The sequence below is a fragment of the Moschus berezovskii genome, chromosome 6, assembly GCF_049115385.1.
Source record: "Moschus berezovskii isolate FMDL1 chromosome 6, NW_MosBer_1.0, whole genome shotgun sequence".
NCBI classification, from domain to species: domain Eukaryota; kingdom Metazoa; phylum Chordata; class Mammalia; order Artiodactyla; family Moschidae; genus Moschus; species Moschus berezovskii.
The window spans coordinates 94,036,857-94,053,540 of NC_142465.1; the positions used below are offsets into that span (position 1 = coordinate 94,036,857).

The following is a 16,684-nucleotide window of genomic DNA, read 5'->3' on the forward strand; positions in this document are numbered from 1 at the left end:
CATAGGAGCAAAAATTGTCAACAACATAACAACAAATCAAATCCAACAATATATAGAAATAATTATACATTAAGACCAAGCAGGACTTATCCCAGGTATTCAGGACTGCTTTCGGCAATAGAAAATCAATTAATGTAATCCATCACATCAACAAGTTAAAGAAAAATCACATGCTTATATCAATATGTGCAGAAAAAACACTTGGCAAAATTTTACAACCAATCATGATAAAAAAAAACAAAACAACTACATGAACTTGAAATATAGAGGAATGTCCTCAAGTTGATCTTTTTAAAAACTACCAAAAAGCATAACTAATATCATAATTAATGCTAAGAAAGTTAAAGCTTTTCCACTAGGATCAGGCACAAGGCAAGCATGTGTTCTCTTAAAATTGCTATCCAACCAGTGCAATTTTATAAGAAAAGGAAGTAAAGGTATATAAATTCAAAAGGAAGAAATAAAACTGTCTTTCTTCCTATAGGACATGATCATCTTTGTAGAAATTCTAAAAGAATTAACAAAAGAACTCCTGTAACTAATATGTGACTATAGAAGGGTTGTAAGATACAAAGTTAATACACAAAAGTCAATCATTTTCTAGTATGCCAGCATGAACAATTGGAGTTTAAAAACATATCATTTACATTCAGTTCAGTTCAGTTGCTCAGTCGTGTCTGACTCTTTGTGACCCCATGAATCACAGCATGCCAGGCCTCCCTGTCCATCACCAACTCCCGGAGTTCACTCAAACTCATGTCCACAGAGTCGGTGATGCCATCCAGCCATCTCATTCTCTGTCGTCCCCGTCTCCTTCCGCCCCCAATCCTTCCCAGCATCAGTGTCTTTTCCAGTGAGTCAACTCGCCAATGGAAATTTGCTTTATGACTCAGGGAACTCAAACCGGGACTCTGTAACAACCTAGAGGGATCAGATGGGGAGAGAGGTGGGAGGGAGGTTCAAGAGGGAGAGGACAAATATATACCTGTGGCTGATTCACATTGATGTATGGCAGAAACCAACACAAGGCTGTAAAGCAATTATTCTTCAATTAAAAATAAATAAATTAAAAAAAAAAAAACCTTAAAAAAAAAGCTGGAACAAGTACAGGGCTTGCTAGCCTGTGACCCAACAGAATGACAAAAGTAATTGTTGAAGAGTTGAAAAATATTTCTTCACTCTTCTAAAGGTTCAAGTGAAGCTGAACCTAGAGCCATTATTATAGTACGTTACTTGAATTTCAACAGGCAGTAAGGACCACAGAGGCTACTAATTTGTTTATTTCAACCAAAGATCAAAGACTCTTAGTTTATCAGTCTAGGAAGATGACTAAGTGGGATTACACTCTTTAAAATACTTCCAAAACAGTGACTAAAATCTCTTGGTCTTTTCAAGTCCTAAGAGGAAGTATAAAGTTGGTGGCTAACCAAAGACCCCAGAGAGTAGAATATTTGTTTCCTGCTTTGCTCTAGTGTTGTTATTAATAGAATTCCTTTATCTTGTTTCTAGGCTACCAGGCAGAAACACTCCTTTTCTGGCTTAACTTTTTCTTAAATTATCACAATACATTTTTATTGTAAAAATTTTATTGTAATAATTCAAAGACCTCCTTTGATCACAGGGCTTCCAGAATATAACTTTTGTAAAGATGTTTCCCACGTACTTCTTTTTTTTTTCTGCTTTAGAGCAAACATTATTTAATTTAATTTATGTTTTTTTATTTTTTAATTTTTTCAAAAACAATTTTAGGAATCTTTACTTAAAAACAACCTTATCTTAATTCCCACATACTTCTAACTCAAAATACCAGCAGCATTTCACCCTCTCTCCTTGAAAAAATCTCACTCTGATTGAAAACTTGTATGAGTCATATGATAGAGAAAATCTGGGACAGGACGTTAATTGTTTACTTGGAGAGAACAAATTGCCTCTACTGTAGCACAGGGCTTCCCAGGTGGCTCTGTGGTAAAGAATCCACCTGCAATGCAGGAGACCTGGGTTCGATCCCTGGATTGGGAAGATTCCCTGAAGAATGAAATGGCAACCCACTCCAGTATTCTTGCCTGGGAAATTCAGTGGACAGAGGAGCCTGGTGGGCTACAGGTGCTGGAGTCACAAAAGGATTGGACATGACTGAGCACTTAGGTACACATTGTAGCCCAAGGCTGTGGCAAATTATGTCCAAATAAGATTTTACACATAGAGTCTGATTTTACACATAGAGCAGATGATAATATGCAGTGAGGATGTCCTTCAGTCCTGCCTAGAAACTTTGTACTTAAAAGGAAAGTCAGGTATCTGTAATACATACCAATTTCAAAACTACCATCAATAATGCCCACCAGTGAAGAAGGGATATCAAACCTTCTCTCTATCTGAGTGATGGAGCTCTTCAGATAGCCTTCTGCCAGAGCTTTGGCAAAGTAAACGAAGGACAAGGCACCCAAGAACACCTGGAAAATAGGATAGTTCACAGTCTAAATCCAGCCTGACCTAAAACTGGAAATTTGATACACAAGGAGACAAACACAAACCAAGAACCACAGAACAAGCTTGTTACCATCGAAGATTTCATTCAAGCACGGTAACAGTCTTCTTCCCACCTCAAGCTCATGTGAAGTTCTAAAAATTCAAATTTTCTTAGAAGGAATAGATTTTCATTTATAATGTATATTGAATTTCTTTTTTCCCTTTATCCTCCCCTCCTTAAAGGATATTTAAAGGTGTCTTGGCTTTGAAAAGAAGATCCATTGCTTGGGGAAGCAAAAGGAGGAGGGAGCCATTGAAAGGTAAGAAAATAAAAACCATAAACCAGACACTTAACATCTTATCACAAGTCTATTACTCATGATTGTATTTCACAGGGATGGTACATGTTCCAGCAGGGAATGCAATAGACTGAGAAGTAGAACTACTATTCCTAGTGATTAAGTTCATTAAAGTTAAATCAACACTCAGATTCTTATTCAATGAACAAAATATTTGTTTGATATCTGGCTTGTGTGTTTTGTTAGACCTGGGTCTGTGATGGAGTATCCATAGGTAGATTATATGGAAAAAGCATTGAATATGTTTGATATGAAGAAGGTACAGGAACTTGGAGTCACGTTGAGTTCCATTTAAAAGGGAATTCTGTCCCTAACCATGTGGGTAGGAAAGTCAAAATTTTTGTTTCTAGAACAGGAATAAAATGGATGTTTTGTAGATTAAATGTTGCAACTGTGCATAGCATAGTAACTGATCCAAGGTAGATATTTAATAAATAATAGTTTATTTTACCTCTATTCTTTCTGTTTAGGAGGGACATTCAAGTGAGCCAGAAAAGTAATATTTAGAAATTTAACCTGCATGGTCAAGCAAAGATTGCTTTCACTGTCTGGCAAAATGTGATTTTCATAAATTGCATCTAAGATCACTTTTTATTTTTCATTTTAAACTTTGTATTTTGTATTGGGGTATAGCTGATTAACAGGGTTGTGATAGTTTCAGGTAGAGAGCAAAGGGACTCAGCCATGTACGTATTCTCTCCCAAACAGGTTGCCATATAACACTGAGCAGAGTTCCATGTCGGAGAAGGCAATGGCAAGCCACTCCAGTACTCTTGCCTAGAAAATCCCACGGACGGAGGAGCCTGGTAGGCTGCAGTCCATGGGGTCGCTACGAGTCAGACATGACTGAGCGACTTCACTTTCCCTTTTCACTTTCACACATTGGAGAAGGAAATGGCAACCCACTCCAGTGTTCTTGCCTGGAGAATCCCAGGGACAGGGGAGCCTGGTGGGCTGCCGTCTATGGGGTCACACAGAGTCAGACACGACTGAAGTGACTTAGCAGCAGCAGTAGCAGCAGAGTTCCATGTGCTATGGAGTAGGTCCTTGTTGATTATCCACTTTAAGTATAGCAATGCATACATGTTCATCTCAAACTCCCTGACTATCCCTCCCACCATCCTTCCCCCTGGCAACCATAAGTTAAGATTATTTTTTTAATGGAAAAAAATTTCTCACTCGTAGTTACAATGTGTAGAAAATATCTGGATCGAGAGCCAAGAGCATGGACTCCATCACATTCTGACATTCTTCAGTTAACCACTTATGTTTGTTAATCACTTAATTGCTTGTTACCTTTAGTTGACCACAGCAGGGTTGTTTCTCCTCTGAGGAGGGATATTCTGTTTTAAAAGAAAGCCTTCCAACAGGTTGCATGGAATTTTTGCTGAATAACCGGATATTTTCTTTGGATGAAGTGTCCATTTTGAAAAAGTTCCTTGATTCTGATCTGTCAAAGTTGATTTTTAAAGTAAAAAAAAAAATTAATACACATCCAGTTTTAATTTCCGTGCAGTTTGTTAAACAATGTTTTTATTTCACAGTAGATCACAATTCTGTAGACATAACACTATGTGAAGCTTCCTTATTTTACCACAGTAAGTTGGCAAAGTTTTTCAATTAAAATCGACAAGGATAACTGATTAAGCAATCCTGCTATTGGGAGTCTGTAGCCAGCATTCTTTCTCAATCCCTCCAGTAAGCCTCATTATAGCAAAGAATAAATTTAAATGTTGCCTTTGGAATAAATAAAGAGGGAGAATTTTGCTAACTTTGTGGTCTTGCCAACTAAAACTAGAGGCAAGCAGGAAGTGAGGAAGAGGAATTCAGCCATTTGAATATTGATTCATTGGAATTAAGCCTTTAAAACCTTTAAATGTATTACCTTTGTGAAATGAATAGAAAGGATTGATGCCCCTGGTAGATGCCTGTAATACACCATGACTCCTATAGGGCTGCATCCAAAGTCTTAAAATATGGATGGGGGAGAAGGGACCACTCTGTGTAACATTTGACAAATAGGGAAGCAGCATGATTTATGCCTCAGGCTTAGTTTTCATTCAGGCCCAAGTAGTCTTTGGTGTGCTTTAAAGCAAGTAAGATACCTCCTTTCCTGAGTCTAATTTCCCACCCTCCTTTGTCCTTACCACACTTTTCTCAGGTTCATATACTCTAAACTTCTTTTCTTTTGATTCTCATCAATATTTACATATCCTATGCCCCCACTTCTTTAGGATTCCATATAGCTCACTGCCTGCCGGCTAAAGTAACCTTAGTGAAGGAATTTAGAAATAAAATAACTGCTGGATCACCCTAATTTTTATTAGATGATGTCGTTATACATTAATAGAGATTTTCTATATTCTCATCACACTAAAAGAATGACATTAGGGATAAAACAACGTTCTGTGGTAGAAATTTAAAATGATTCTATGTGTATATCACCTTGCCTTTATGTAATGATTGTTTTGTGTCTATTCAACCTCATCTTTCATAGTTTGAATTCATAGATAGTATCTCCAGCTGACTTAGTGGTAAAAGAATCTGCCTGCCAGTGCAGGAGATGCGGGTTCAATCCCTGGCTTGGAAAGAGCTCCTGGAAGAAGGCATGGCAACCCACTCTAGTATTCTTGCCTGGAGAATCCCATGGACAAAGAAGCCTGATGGGCTACAGTGCATGGGGTCTCTGAGCCAGGTAGGCTACAGTCCGTGGTGCACTACAGTCCATGGGGACACAGCTGAGCTACTGATCACGCACATGCTTGTGTATATGACCTTGACTTGTAATGCTTGTTCTGTGTTTACTCAGTCTCATCTTTCATAGTTTGATTTCCTAGATAGTTCCTCAAATTGAAAAATCAAGAAATAGCAGTGAACAAATTGTATTTTCAGATATGGAGTTAAATAACAGAAGAAAGACCTAAAAGACTTAAAAGTGGAGGGGTTTTCTCCAGGGAATGAGAAATGAGAAGGGTAGGTCAAGGACTTGTTTTTGTTTTAAACTTGCTATTACAATTTTAGATTATTCAATTTCATAAACATGCATAAATTTAACTTTTTAAAAATGGATAAAGGAAAGTGAGGAAAACAAAAAATTTTAAAGCCAAAAAATAAACAAAGAGCAGAGAATGCTAAACAAGAGCAAAAGACAAAGACACAAGAACACAATATTAGTAAGATCTAAACACAGATGTTTAGGAGAATACAAAATAAAGATTATGGAAAATATATAGAAATAACTTTAAGGTCTTTCCAAAATGGATAGCTTTCTAGCAAATATAAGTTGCTATATTGATACAAACAAGGAGAAAAACACCGCTAAGGAAGACAGTAACAAAAATACTCTAAACCTATCCCCTAAATAAAAATAGTAAGATTAGATGATGTAACAGGGGTGCTTTATCAAGGAATATCCTCTAAGGAAAAATAGTAGATAATGGAAACAGATACTAATAGTCTGCATTCATTTGACCAAGCCAGAATTATCTAGCGCCAAAATGAAAAGAACCAACTTCGAGATGTTAAAATCCTAAATAAAATACTAGAAAATAAAATTAATTAAAATTCTATAATTAACATTAAAAAATATATAACAATTGATTAATATTAGGAACTTTTCACCTAAATCATCATATTAAAAATTCAAAAGGTTACATGTATAATATATCAAGAAATCACATTGTATACCTTACATATATACAATCTTTATTGTCAGTCATATTTCAATAAAGCTGAAAAATTCAAAATAAAAAATAATAAAACTTCAGAGGATACAGCATATCAGGTGATAAAGTTCAACAGGCATTCATGATTTTAAAATTTTTAAGAAATTGAGTACATAGATATTCTTTTTTACCATTTGATACCAACAGCCAGCTTCTTATAACCATGAATCATTAAAACTAGCTTTTCAGAATGATATTTTGCCAGAACAGTGAAAGAACATTTGTGAAGCATTGAGTTAAATAGCTATCTTTACTACAAAAACTGGAAAAGACTCTGATGCTGGGAAAGGTTGGGGGCGGGAGGAGAAGGGGACGACAGAGAATGAGATGGCTGGATGGCATCACCGACTCTGTGGACATGAGTTTGAGTGTACTCCGGGAGTTGGTGATGGACAGGGAGGCCTGGCGTGCTGTGATTCATGGGGTCGCGGAGAGTCGGACACGACTGAGCGACTGAACTGAACTACAAAAATACCTTTAACTAAACCCCTGTAGAGACATATTGCTTATAAAAAATTACCTAAATGTCCACAAATTATGGTGTACTCACATAGGAAATCTTTGAAATTGTTAGAAATTAGTGTAAAGAAGTGAATAGAGAAATATAAAACTGTTTTTATTACAGAGTAAAACAATATATATGTGTATAAAACACTATTTCATAATAGAAACACATACATTCACAGGTGTGTATACATAGAAACAAAGCTAGAGAAAGTTTATACAGAACAGGTTAGGAAGAGAAAAGATGGTAGAGGAGTAGGTAGACAGAAAGTACCTCTCTTTTCATGAATGCATCAGGAATACACCTTCAGATGCAAATTTTGCACAGCACCAGCTGAGAACAGGCAGGACCCCTGACTACCAGAAAGGAATGTACAGATCCACGCAAATCTCAGTAATATGAAGGAAGGAAGGGAAAAAGAGAAGAGTGAGCAAACTGGACTTGCACCCAGGGTGTGGGGAAGCTGAAAGCAGGGCCAAGATCCCCACTTTGAGGCAATAGATTGGAACCAAGGGGAAGGCTGTTGGAGAGTAGGGGAGCTGATCTGTGACAGTCTGAATGGAGTGAGAGTCACATAGATGATCTGTGCCACAGTCCTACATACCCTGGTCAGGGATGCAAGTGCACTGGAACATGCAGCAGCTGGGCGCTGGAGCACAGGGACTGGAGAGCAACCCCAGGGTGAGGACTGCTGTTGACTGTGGGGAGATGGCCTGAGCGAGTGTGAGGGAGATGGTGGGAGGGAATACCTTTGGAGGAAAGCTGGGCAGCCAATGGGTGCAGGGTGCTACTGCTGAGTCACACGCAGGGATGGCTACATCATTATAGCCTCTGGTTGGTTTCCTGACCAGAGATTAGGCCTGAGCCTGTGGCATGGGAGCACTGGACTGCCTGACCCCGGGGAGTATTAATTAGTGAGAACTCTCTCGAAGACTTCCACCTGAATCCAAGATCTGGCAGCACTTCATGTAGGATTCCTCACCCAAACAACAAGGAAGACAAGAACACAAACCTGATTGTCAGCAGATAGGCTTCCCACAGACACCCTGAAACACACCGCCTCACATAGCGCTGCCCATCAGAGGGAAAGAAAACCCTCTTCCACCAGAACACAGGCACAAGTGTTCATGAAGCCCAGAATGAAGCCTACCCAAACCATCAGAGCAGCCTCACCCTCTGAAGGCAGAGGCCAAAACCTAGAAGAACTGAGACCCTGTAGCTCAGGGAAGGGAGACCTAACACAGAGTGAGAGGGATAAAACGAAAAAGGAACACTGTGCAAATGAAGGAACAAGGAAAAAGCCCACAAAACCGAATACATGAAGGGGAAGGAAGCCAACTACCTGAGAAAGAATTCAGAGTGACGATCGTAAAGATGAGGCAAGCTCTCAAAAGTAGAACGGAGAAAATTATTTAACACATTTAACAAGGACCTAGAAGAAATAAAAGAGTGGACAAACAGTGACAAGCAATGCAATTACTGAAATTAAAAATACTCTAAAAGGAATCAATAGCAGAATAATTAAGGCAGAAGAATGGATAAGTGAGCTGGAAAATTTGCTGTTGTTCAATTGCTAAGTCATGTCTGACTTTTTACAATCCCATGAGCTACAGAATGCCAGGCTTCCCTGTCCTTCACTATCTCCCTGAGCATGCTCAAACTCATGTCCATTGAGTCAGTCATGCCATCCAACCATCTCATCCTTTGTCACCCACTTCTTCTCTTGCCCTCAATCTTTCCCTGCATCAGGGTCTTTTCCAATGAGTCATGTCTTCACTACAGGTGGGCAAAATATTGAAGCTTCAAAGTATTGGAGCTGGAAGATAGAATATTGGAGATAACTGCTGAAGAGCAGTTAAAAAAAAAAAAGAATGAAAATAATTGAGGATAGTCTCAAGAGCCTCTGGGGCAATATTAAACAGACCAACATTTGAATTACACGGTCCCAGAAGAAGAGATGGAGAAGGAAATGGCAACCCACTCCAGTATTCTTGCCTAGAGAATCCTGTGGACAGAGGAGTCTGGTGGGCTGCTGTCCATAGGGTTGCACAGGGTTGGACATGACTGAAGCGACTTAGCAGCAGCAACAGAGAAAATGAAAGGGTCTGAGCAAACTTGTAAACACATTACAGTAAAAAATGAAGTCCAAGAAGCACAGAGAGTCCCATACAGGGCAAACCCAAGGAGAAACAGGCTGAGACACTTATTAATTACACTAACAAAAATTAAACACAAGGTAAAAATATTAAAAACAGCAAGGGAAAAGCAAAAAGTAATATACAAGGGAAACCCCATACAGTTAACAGCTGATCTTTCAACAGAAACTCTGCACGCCAGAAGGGAATGGCAGACTATATTTAGAGTAATGAAAGGGAAAAATCTACAACCAAGATTACTCTTCCCGACAAGGATCTCATAAAAAATTGATGGAGAAACAAAAAATTTTACAGACAAAAGCTAAGAGAATTTAGTAGCACCAAACTAACTTTACAACAAATGCTAAAGGGACTTCTATAGGAAGGATACACAAAAGAAGGAAACGTTCTATAGAAACAAGCTGAAAGAAATTAATAAAATGTCAATAGGAACATATATATCAATAACTACTTTAAATGTAAATAGATTAAAGTAGAAAGCCAAAAGCACAGACTGGCTGAATGGATACAAAAACAAGACCTATACTATCTACAAGAGACTTTTCAGACATAGAGACACATACAGACTGAAAGCAAGAGGGTGGAGAAAAATAGTCCACACAAGTTGAAATCAAAAGAAAGCTGGAGTAGCAATTTTTGTATCAGGCAAAATAGACCTTAAAATAAAACATGATATAAGAGATGAGGAAGGACACTACATAAAGATCAAGAGATCAATCGAAGAAGATGTAACAAATGTAAATGTTTATGCACCAAACATAGGAGCAGCTTATTATATAAAACACAGATATAAAAGGGAGAGGTTACAACAGACAAAGCAGAAATACAAAGGATCAAAGGAGACTATCACAAGCAACTATATGCCAATGCAGTGGATAACCTGGAAGAAATGGACAGATTCTTACAGAAGTTCGACTTGCCAAGACTGAACTAGGGAAAAAGAAATTTTGAACAAGCCAATCACAAGCACTGAAATCAAAGCTTTGATCCAAAAATCTCCCCCAAAAAACAAAAGCCCAGGGCCAGGTGGCTTTACAGGTGAATTTTATCAAATGTTTAGAGAAGAGCTAACACCTGTCATTCTCAAACTCTTCCAAAACATTGTGGAGGAAGGAACACTTCTAAACTCATTCTACGAGGCCACCATCACCCTGATACCAAAGTCAGACAAAGACGTCCCCCAAGAGGAAAATTATAGGTCAATATCACCGATGAACATAGATGCAAAATGTTTCAACAAAATTCTAGCCAACAGAATCCAACAGCACATTAAAAAGATCACACACCATGATCAAGTTGGGTTTATCCAAGGGATGCAAGAATTTTCAATATATGCAAATCAATCAGTGTGATGCACCATATTAAACAATTGAAAGATAAAAATCACATGATAATCTGAGTACATGCATAAAAAGCTTTTGATAAAATTCAGCACCTACTTATGAGAAAACTCTTGAGAAAATTGGCATGAAAGGAAACTACCTCAACATAATAAAAGCCATATAGGATAAACCCACAGCAAATATTATTCTCAATGGTACTGAAGCCATTTTTTCTAATATCAGGTACTAGTCAAGGGTGCCCACTCTCACCACTATTATTCAATATAGTTGGAAGTCCTAGCCATTGCAATCAGAGATGAAAATGAAATAAAAGGAATACAGATTGGAAAAGAAGTGAAGCTCTGTTTGCAGATGACATGATACTATTCTAGTACCACCTGGGAAGCCCAATAGTATATACATAGAAAACCCTAAAGATACTCTCAGGAAATTACTAGAGCTAATCAGTGAATTTAGTAAAGTTGCAGAATACAAAATCAATACACAGAAATCACTTGCATCCCTATATGCTATAAATGAAAACCCAGATAAATTAATTAATCCTATTCACCATTGTAACAAAAATAATAAAATATCTAGGAATAAACTCATCCAAGGAGACAAAAGAGCTGTATACAGAAAACTATAGACACTGATGAAGAAATCAAAGAAGACATAAACAAATGAAAAGGATATCATGTTCTTGGATCAGAAAAATGAATACTGTGAAAATGATTATACTACCATTTCACAATTTTTACGGAAACACTAAAGACCCCAAACAGCCAAAGAAATCTTGAGAAATAAAAACGGAGATGGAGGAATCAGGCTTCGTGATTTCAGACTATACTACAAAACTACAGCAACCAAGACAGTATGGCACTGGCATAAAAACAGAAATATAGACCAACAGAGGGCTAGTGGTAAAGAACCCACTGCCAATGCAGGTAGATATAACAGATGCAGTTTTGATCCCTAGGTTGGGAAGATCCCCTGGAGGAGGGCATGGCAACCCACTCCAGTATTCTTGCCTAGAGAATTCCATTGACAGAGGAACTGGCAGGTTAGGTCTATAGGGTTGCAAAGAATCAGATATGGCTCAAGTGACTTAGCAAGAGTACAGACTAATGGAACAAGATAGAAAGTCCCAGAGTTAAATCCATGGGTACTTTATCTTTGTTAAAGGAGGCAAGAATATACAATGAAGAAAAGACAATCTCTTCAATAAATGGTCCTAAGAAAACTGGTCAGCTATATATAAAAGAGTGAAATTAGAACACTCATAAGACCTTCAGTTCAGTTCAGTTCAGTCACTCAGTCGTGACCGACTCTTTGCGACCCCATGAATCACAGCACGCCAGGCCTCCCTGTCCATCACCAGCTCCCAGAGTTCACTCAAACTATAAAGATAAACTCAAAATTTCCAGGCAAGAGTACTGGAGTGGGTTGCCATTTCCTTCTCCAGGGGATCTTCCCAACCCAGGGATCTCCCGCATTGTAGGCAGATGCTTTACCGTCTGAGCTGCCAGGGAAGCCCCCCAAATAGATTAAAGATCTAAATATAAGACCAGAAACTATAAAATTCTTAGAGGAAAACATAAGCAGAACACTCTTTGACCTAAATCCCAGCAAGATTCTCTACAGTAACTCATCTCCTAGAAAAATGGAAATAAAAACAAAAAAATACATGGGACCTAGTTAAACTTAAAAGCTTTGTACAGCAAAGGAAACTGTAAACAAAATGAAGACAACCCTCAGAATGGGAGAAAATAATTGCAAATAAAGAAACTGAAAAAAGGATTAACGTTCAAATATATAAGCAGCTCAATATCAAAAAAACAACCCAATCAAAACATGGGCAGAAGACCTAAACAGACATTTCTCCAAAGACATACAGATGGCTAATAAACACATGAAAAATGCTCAACATTGCTTATTATTAGGGAAATTCAAGTCAAAACTACAATGAGGTATCATATCACACTGGTCAGAATGACTATCATTAAAAATCTGCAAACAAATGCTGGATAGGATGTGGAGAAGAGGGAACCCTCTTGCACTGTTGGTGGGAATGTAATTGGATACAGCCACTATGGAGAACAGTATGGAGATTCCTTGAAAAACTAGGAATAAAATTAGCATATGACCCAGAACTCCCACTACTTGGCATATACCCTGAGAAAACCATAACTGAAAAAGACACATGTGCCCCAATGTTCATTGCAGCATTATTTACAATAGCCAGGGCATGGAAGCAACCTAGATGTCCATCAACGGATGAACAGATAAAGAAGCTGTTGTACATATATGCAATGAAAAATTACTCAGCCATAAAAAGCAATGAATTTGAGTCAGTTCTGGTGAGGTGGATGAACCTAGAGCCTATTATATAGAGTGAAATAAGTCAGAAAAAGAAAAATATCATATATTAACACACATATACCGATTTTAGAAAAATGGTACTGCTAAACATATTTGCAGGGCAGGAATAGAGATTCAGACATAGAGAACAGACTTATGGACACAGCAGGGAAAGGAGAGGGTGGGACAAATTGAGAGAGTATTATTGAAATATATATAAATACATTACCAAATGTAAAATAGATAGCTAATGGAAAGTTGCTATATAATACAAGAAGCTCAACCTGGCTCTGTGACAACCTAGAAGGGTGGGATGAAGTGGGAGGTGGGAGGGAGGTTCAAGAGGGAGGGGACATATGTATCCCTATGGCTGATTCATGTTGATGTATGGCAGAAACCAAACAACACTGTAAAGCAATTATCCTCCAATTAGAAATAAATTTTAAAAATAGGTTAACATTTTATTTTTGGCTGGTGACATTGCAGATGATTTCTTAAAATGTTTTGTATGTCCATATTTTCTAATATTTCTATAATATACATTTCCTATATGAAAAAATATTTTAAATATTAAAGATATAGAAATATCACCCAGCAAGAAATATATACCAGAAAGATTTTAGAATATAAATAATATCAAATTTACCGTGTAAAATGCAATTCTCTTCCATAAACTAAACTCTATAATACACACTGGACTACTGTTTTAGGAGTTCAGGTATATTTCTGATCAGTCAGTAAAGTCAGTGACTAGAAATAATAAATTATTTAATAATAAAATACACTATTAATTATGCTAAACATACCTTTAAAAGACTCAAAGGGTCATATCTAGAATGCGAATGCTAAAGAGGGAAAAATGTTGAAAATAATATTAAAAACCTGGGACACCAGAACACATTGTCTTCTCTTTAGAGATGTTTACACAAAATCACTCTCACTAGAATCCAAAGGGATAACAGAACAAGAGAACTCCTAACTGATGTTGTATTAAGGCAAAATAATATCTAGATCAAAATATTGACACTGCATAGTTTTACTGAAAAGACATTGTCATCTTGATGGTTAATTTGCATATCCTCTCAAGTATAGTATGTTTCAAAGAGGCTACATTATTGAGCACTGAGCTTTCCATATGTCTGTGAAAAGAAGAGGAAAGGCGACGCTCAGTGAAATGAATGGAGAAATCCTCTGGGCTTGCCAGTACACTTGCCCTCGCCCTGTCTCTCTCTCCATTAGCAATTGCAGAAGTAGACTGAGAGCAGTTATTTAGCAGGACTTGGGTTTGGCAAATCCTTACTTTTTCTCACACAACTTGAACAGATTTCCCCAACGTTTCCCTTCAACACTCCGGGTTGGAGTATAACTTACTCTGGAGGCCAAAAAAAAAAAAAAAAAGCTAAACAGGTTTTCTTCATTTCAGTTCCAAAAATGGAATTCTCTGTTCACAGAGGTTTGGAAGGTAATCAGTACTCCATCTTGAAAAAGTGCAGGTGCTCTGGGAAGGTTGTAGCTGGATCCTGCAAATAACCTGACCTCTGTGCCCTGATCCTGTTAACAGATTCCATCCAGTAGTCAGCCTCCACTGACCCCACAGAGAGAGTCAGAAAGGCAGCAACTCCCATCACTGTCTTGTTTTAGTCATCTCCCATGAGGAAAGCCTTGTATTAGCTTGTCTGGTGGACACCAGGATCCTTTCCTTCAGGAGGGAAAATAACCTCTAGGTACTTTCTAAGTAATATGCATTGTTTAGAAAGCTGATCCCCTCACTACAAGTAACTGTGTCAGATGCAGATTTAATAAGTACTGTTTATGTTCCAGGTGATTTATATACTCTGTGCTAATCCTTAAACCAAGGTTAACACTTTAATTCTCACTTTGTAGAAAAATCATATGACTCAGAGCAGTTAAGGGACTTATCCAAAATAACCCATAAAACATGCATCAGAGTCACAATTGGAACCCAGGTCTGAGTTTCTGGGTTTATCTTCTTTAACCAGTATCCTTTCTCATTTCCACCAGCCTTACAAGGGCCCCCACAAGTTTCATGAGAAGTGTTATGAGTAAGACATGTGCGGTGCAGAACACAAGGTTTATTGACCTCTCTCCTGTGAGACTCTGATATGATCATCATGAAATACGAAAGCAGAGAACCAAATCTTACCTGGAGGTGGAGATCAGATGGCCATTTCCCCTCCGTGTGCCCAGCAAGAGGCTGAACCACACTCAAGAACCTGAAAGAAGAAGCAGGTGGATCCTACAGCAGCTTTGAACAATTTTGTCAGGTGGGGAGAGCCTCGTTGGACACAGAGCAGATCAGGGCAAAGTAAAGATACAGGGCATGGTCTCACCCCTGGCCAGTTTCTTCTCTTTTCTCTTTCCTCTTGGCCTCTTTTCTCTGGCAGTCTGCAGGGAACAGGCCACGCTGGCAAAGCCACTGACGTGCATCTCAGCTCCCAGGGCACAGAAAGAGCTGAAGCCTTTGAGCCATTTCTTTGCAATTTGCTGCAAGTTTAAGGCCGCACGTGATAAAGCTTTCTTTATGGGAGAGAGTGAAAAAAGAAAAGACTACTTGTGATCTTACTTGCTGATTCCCAGAAAACAGAACTCTGCAGGGGGCAGAGGGTAAGGGAACAGAAGCAGGAGGAGGGACGGAAGTTTGTAACAAAGATCTCTCCTTCTCCTTCCAAGAAGTTTTTAAGCCAGCCGCTCCTTGAGGACATCACTGGAATTTTTTTTTTTTTTAAAAGGTCCATGGTCTCAACCTCTGTATGGCTCTGTCTGGTCTCTTTCCCCATTGGGATTCTTTCTAGAATCTTCAGGGACCATGTATCAAGCCAGGATTAAGGCTCTGCAGAGTTGTTTCCAGAAAGAGTTAATTCTCAAAGAGACATGATCAGTTGCTTAACACCCACAATTTTTATAAATCTTAAAACTAGGGGAGAAAAAGAAAAACATTGAATTTTTGGCATTCAGGAGTTCATTCTATATAAATTCCAAAGGACTCTTTGCACTGAGAAATTTTACAATTCTAATAAATTATTTTTTCAAGAGAACCATTTTAGAGGATTTTGAGCAGTATTAGCTTGCATGTGCTTTAAACAATAAATGAATTTGTTACCAGAATTAACCAAGATCTGCCATTTTCTTAAATGGAAGTGACCCTTGTCTGGTCACCCACAAGGCTCCTCTCTCTGTCCATGGGATTTTCCAGGCAAGAATACTGAAGTGGGGTTACTATTTCCTTCTCAAGGGGATCTTCCCAAACCCAGGGACTGGACCTGTGTCTCTTGCATCTCCTACATTGCAGGCAGATTCTTTACCACTGCACTGCTTAGGAAGACCTGGTAACTTTACTGAGTCTCAATTTCTTCCTTGGTGAGCAGAATTGAAAAAAAAAAGATTCAGAGGGTGTTTTTAAGGATTAAACTACTGTGTATTCAAATATACATTTCAAATAACAGAGTACTGAATGACAAAGTTATCATCATTATGTAATTTCAGTTCACATAATGGTTAGGATCATTAATTAATAGATGTTATTATAAGGCATTTTACTATAAAAGAAAAAAGAAAGATACAAGGAAGATAAATAAATATTTTAATGAAGAAATGGTGTATCCGGACTCTGTAAGACCAAATACTTTGTTTTAGCTCTCAGCCAGCACTTGCCATCAGAAATAGTGAGCAAACATCTAACAAGTCATAGACTTTTCAGTGTGTCTGACAGATGGCCATTGGTGCATTGAAGGGGAGATAGTGTTTACCAGACAAATAGGGCTACATT

At 38.1% G+C, this 16,684-nt stretch overlaps 1 protein-coding gene across 3 annotated transcripts in view; it reads right to left on the reverse strand.

Annotated features, from left to right (window-relative positions):
* Positions 1-4,253, reverse strand: part of SLCO1C1 (solute carrier organic anion transporter family member 1C1) — a 64,723-nt gene extending 60,470 nt beyond the window's left edge. For all 3 annotated transcript variants that reach the window (XM_088836731.1, XM_088836730.1, XM_055395602.2), the window contains exons 1-2: positions 4,125-4,253; positions 2,312-2,453 (exon numbers count right to left, since the gene is read on the reverse strand). In XM_088836731.1, coding sequence (XP_088692857.1) covers positions 2,312-2,453; positions 4,125-4,253 — 271 coding nt within the window. The remainder of the gene's footprint in view (positions 1-2,311; positions 2,454-4,124) is intronic.
* Between the last annotated feature and the right edge of the window lie 12,431 nt (positions 4,254-16,684).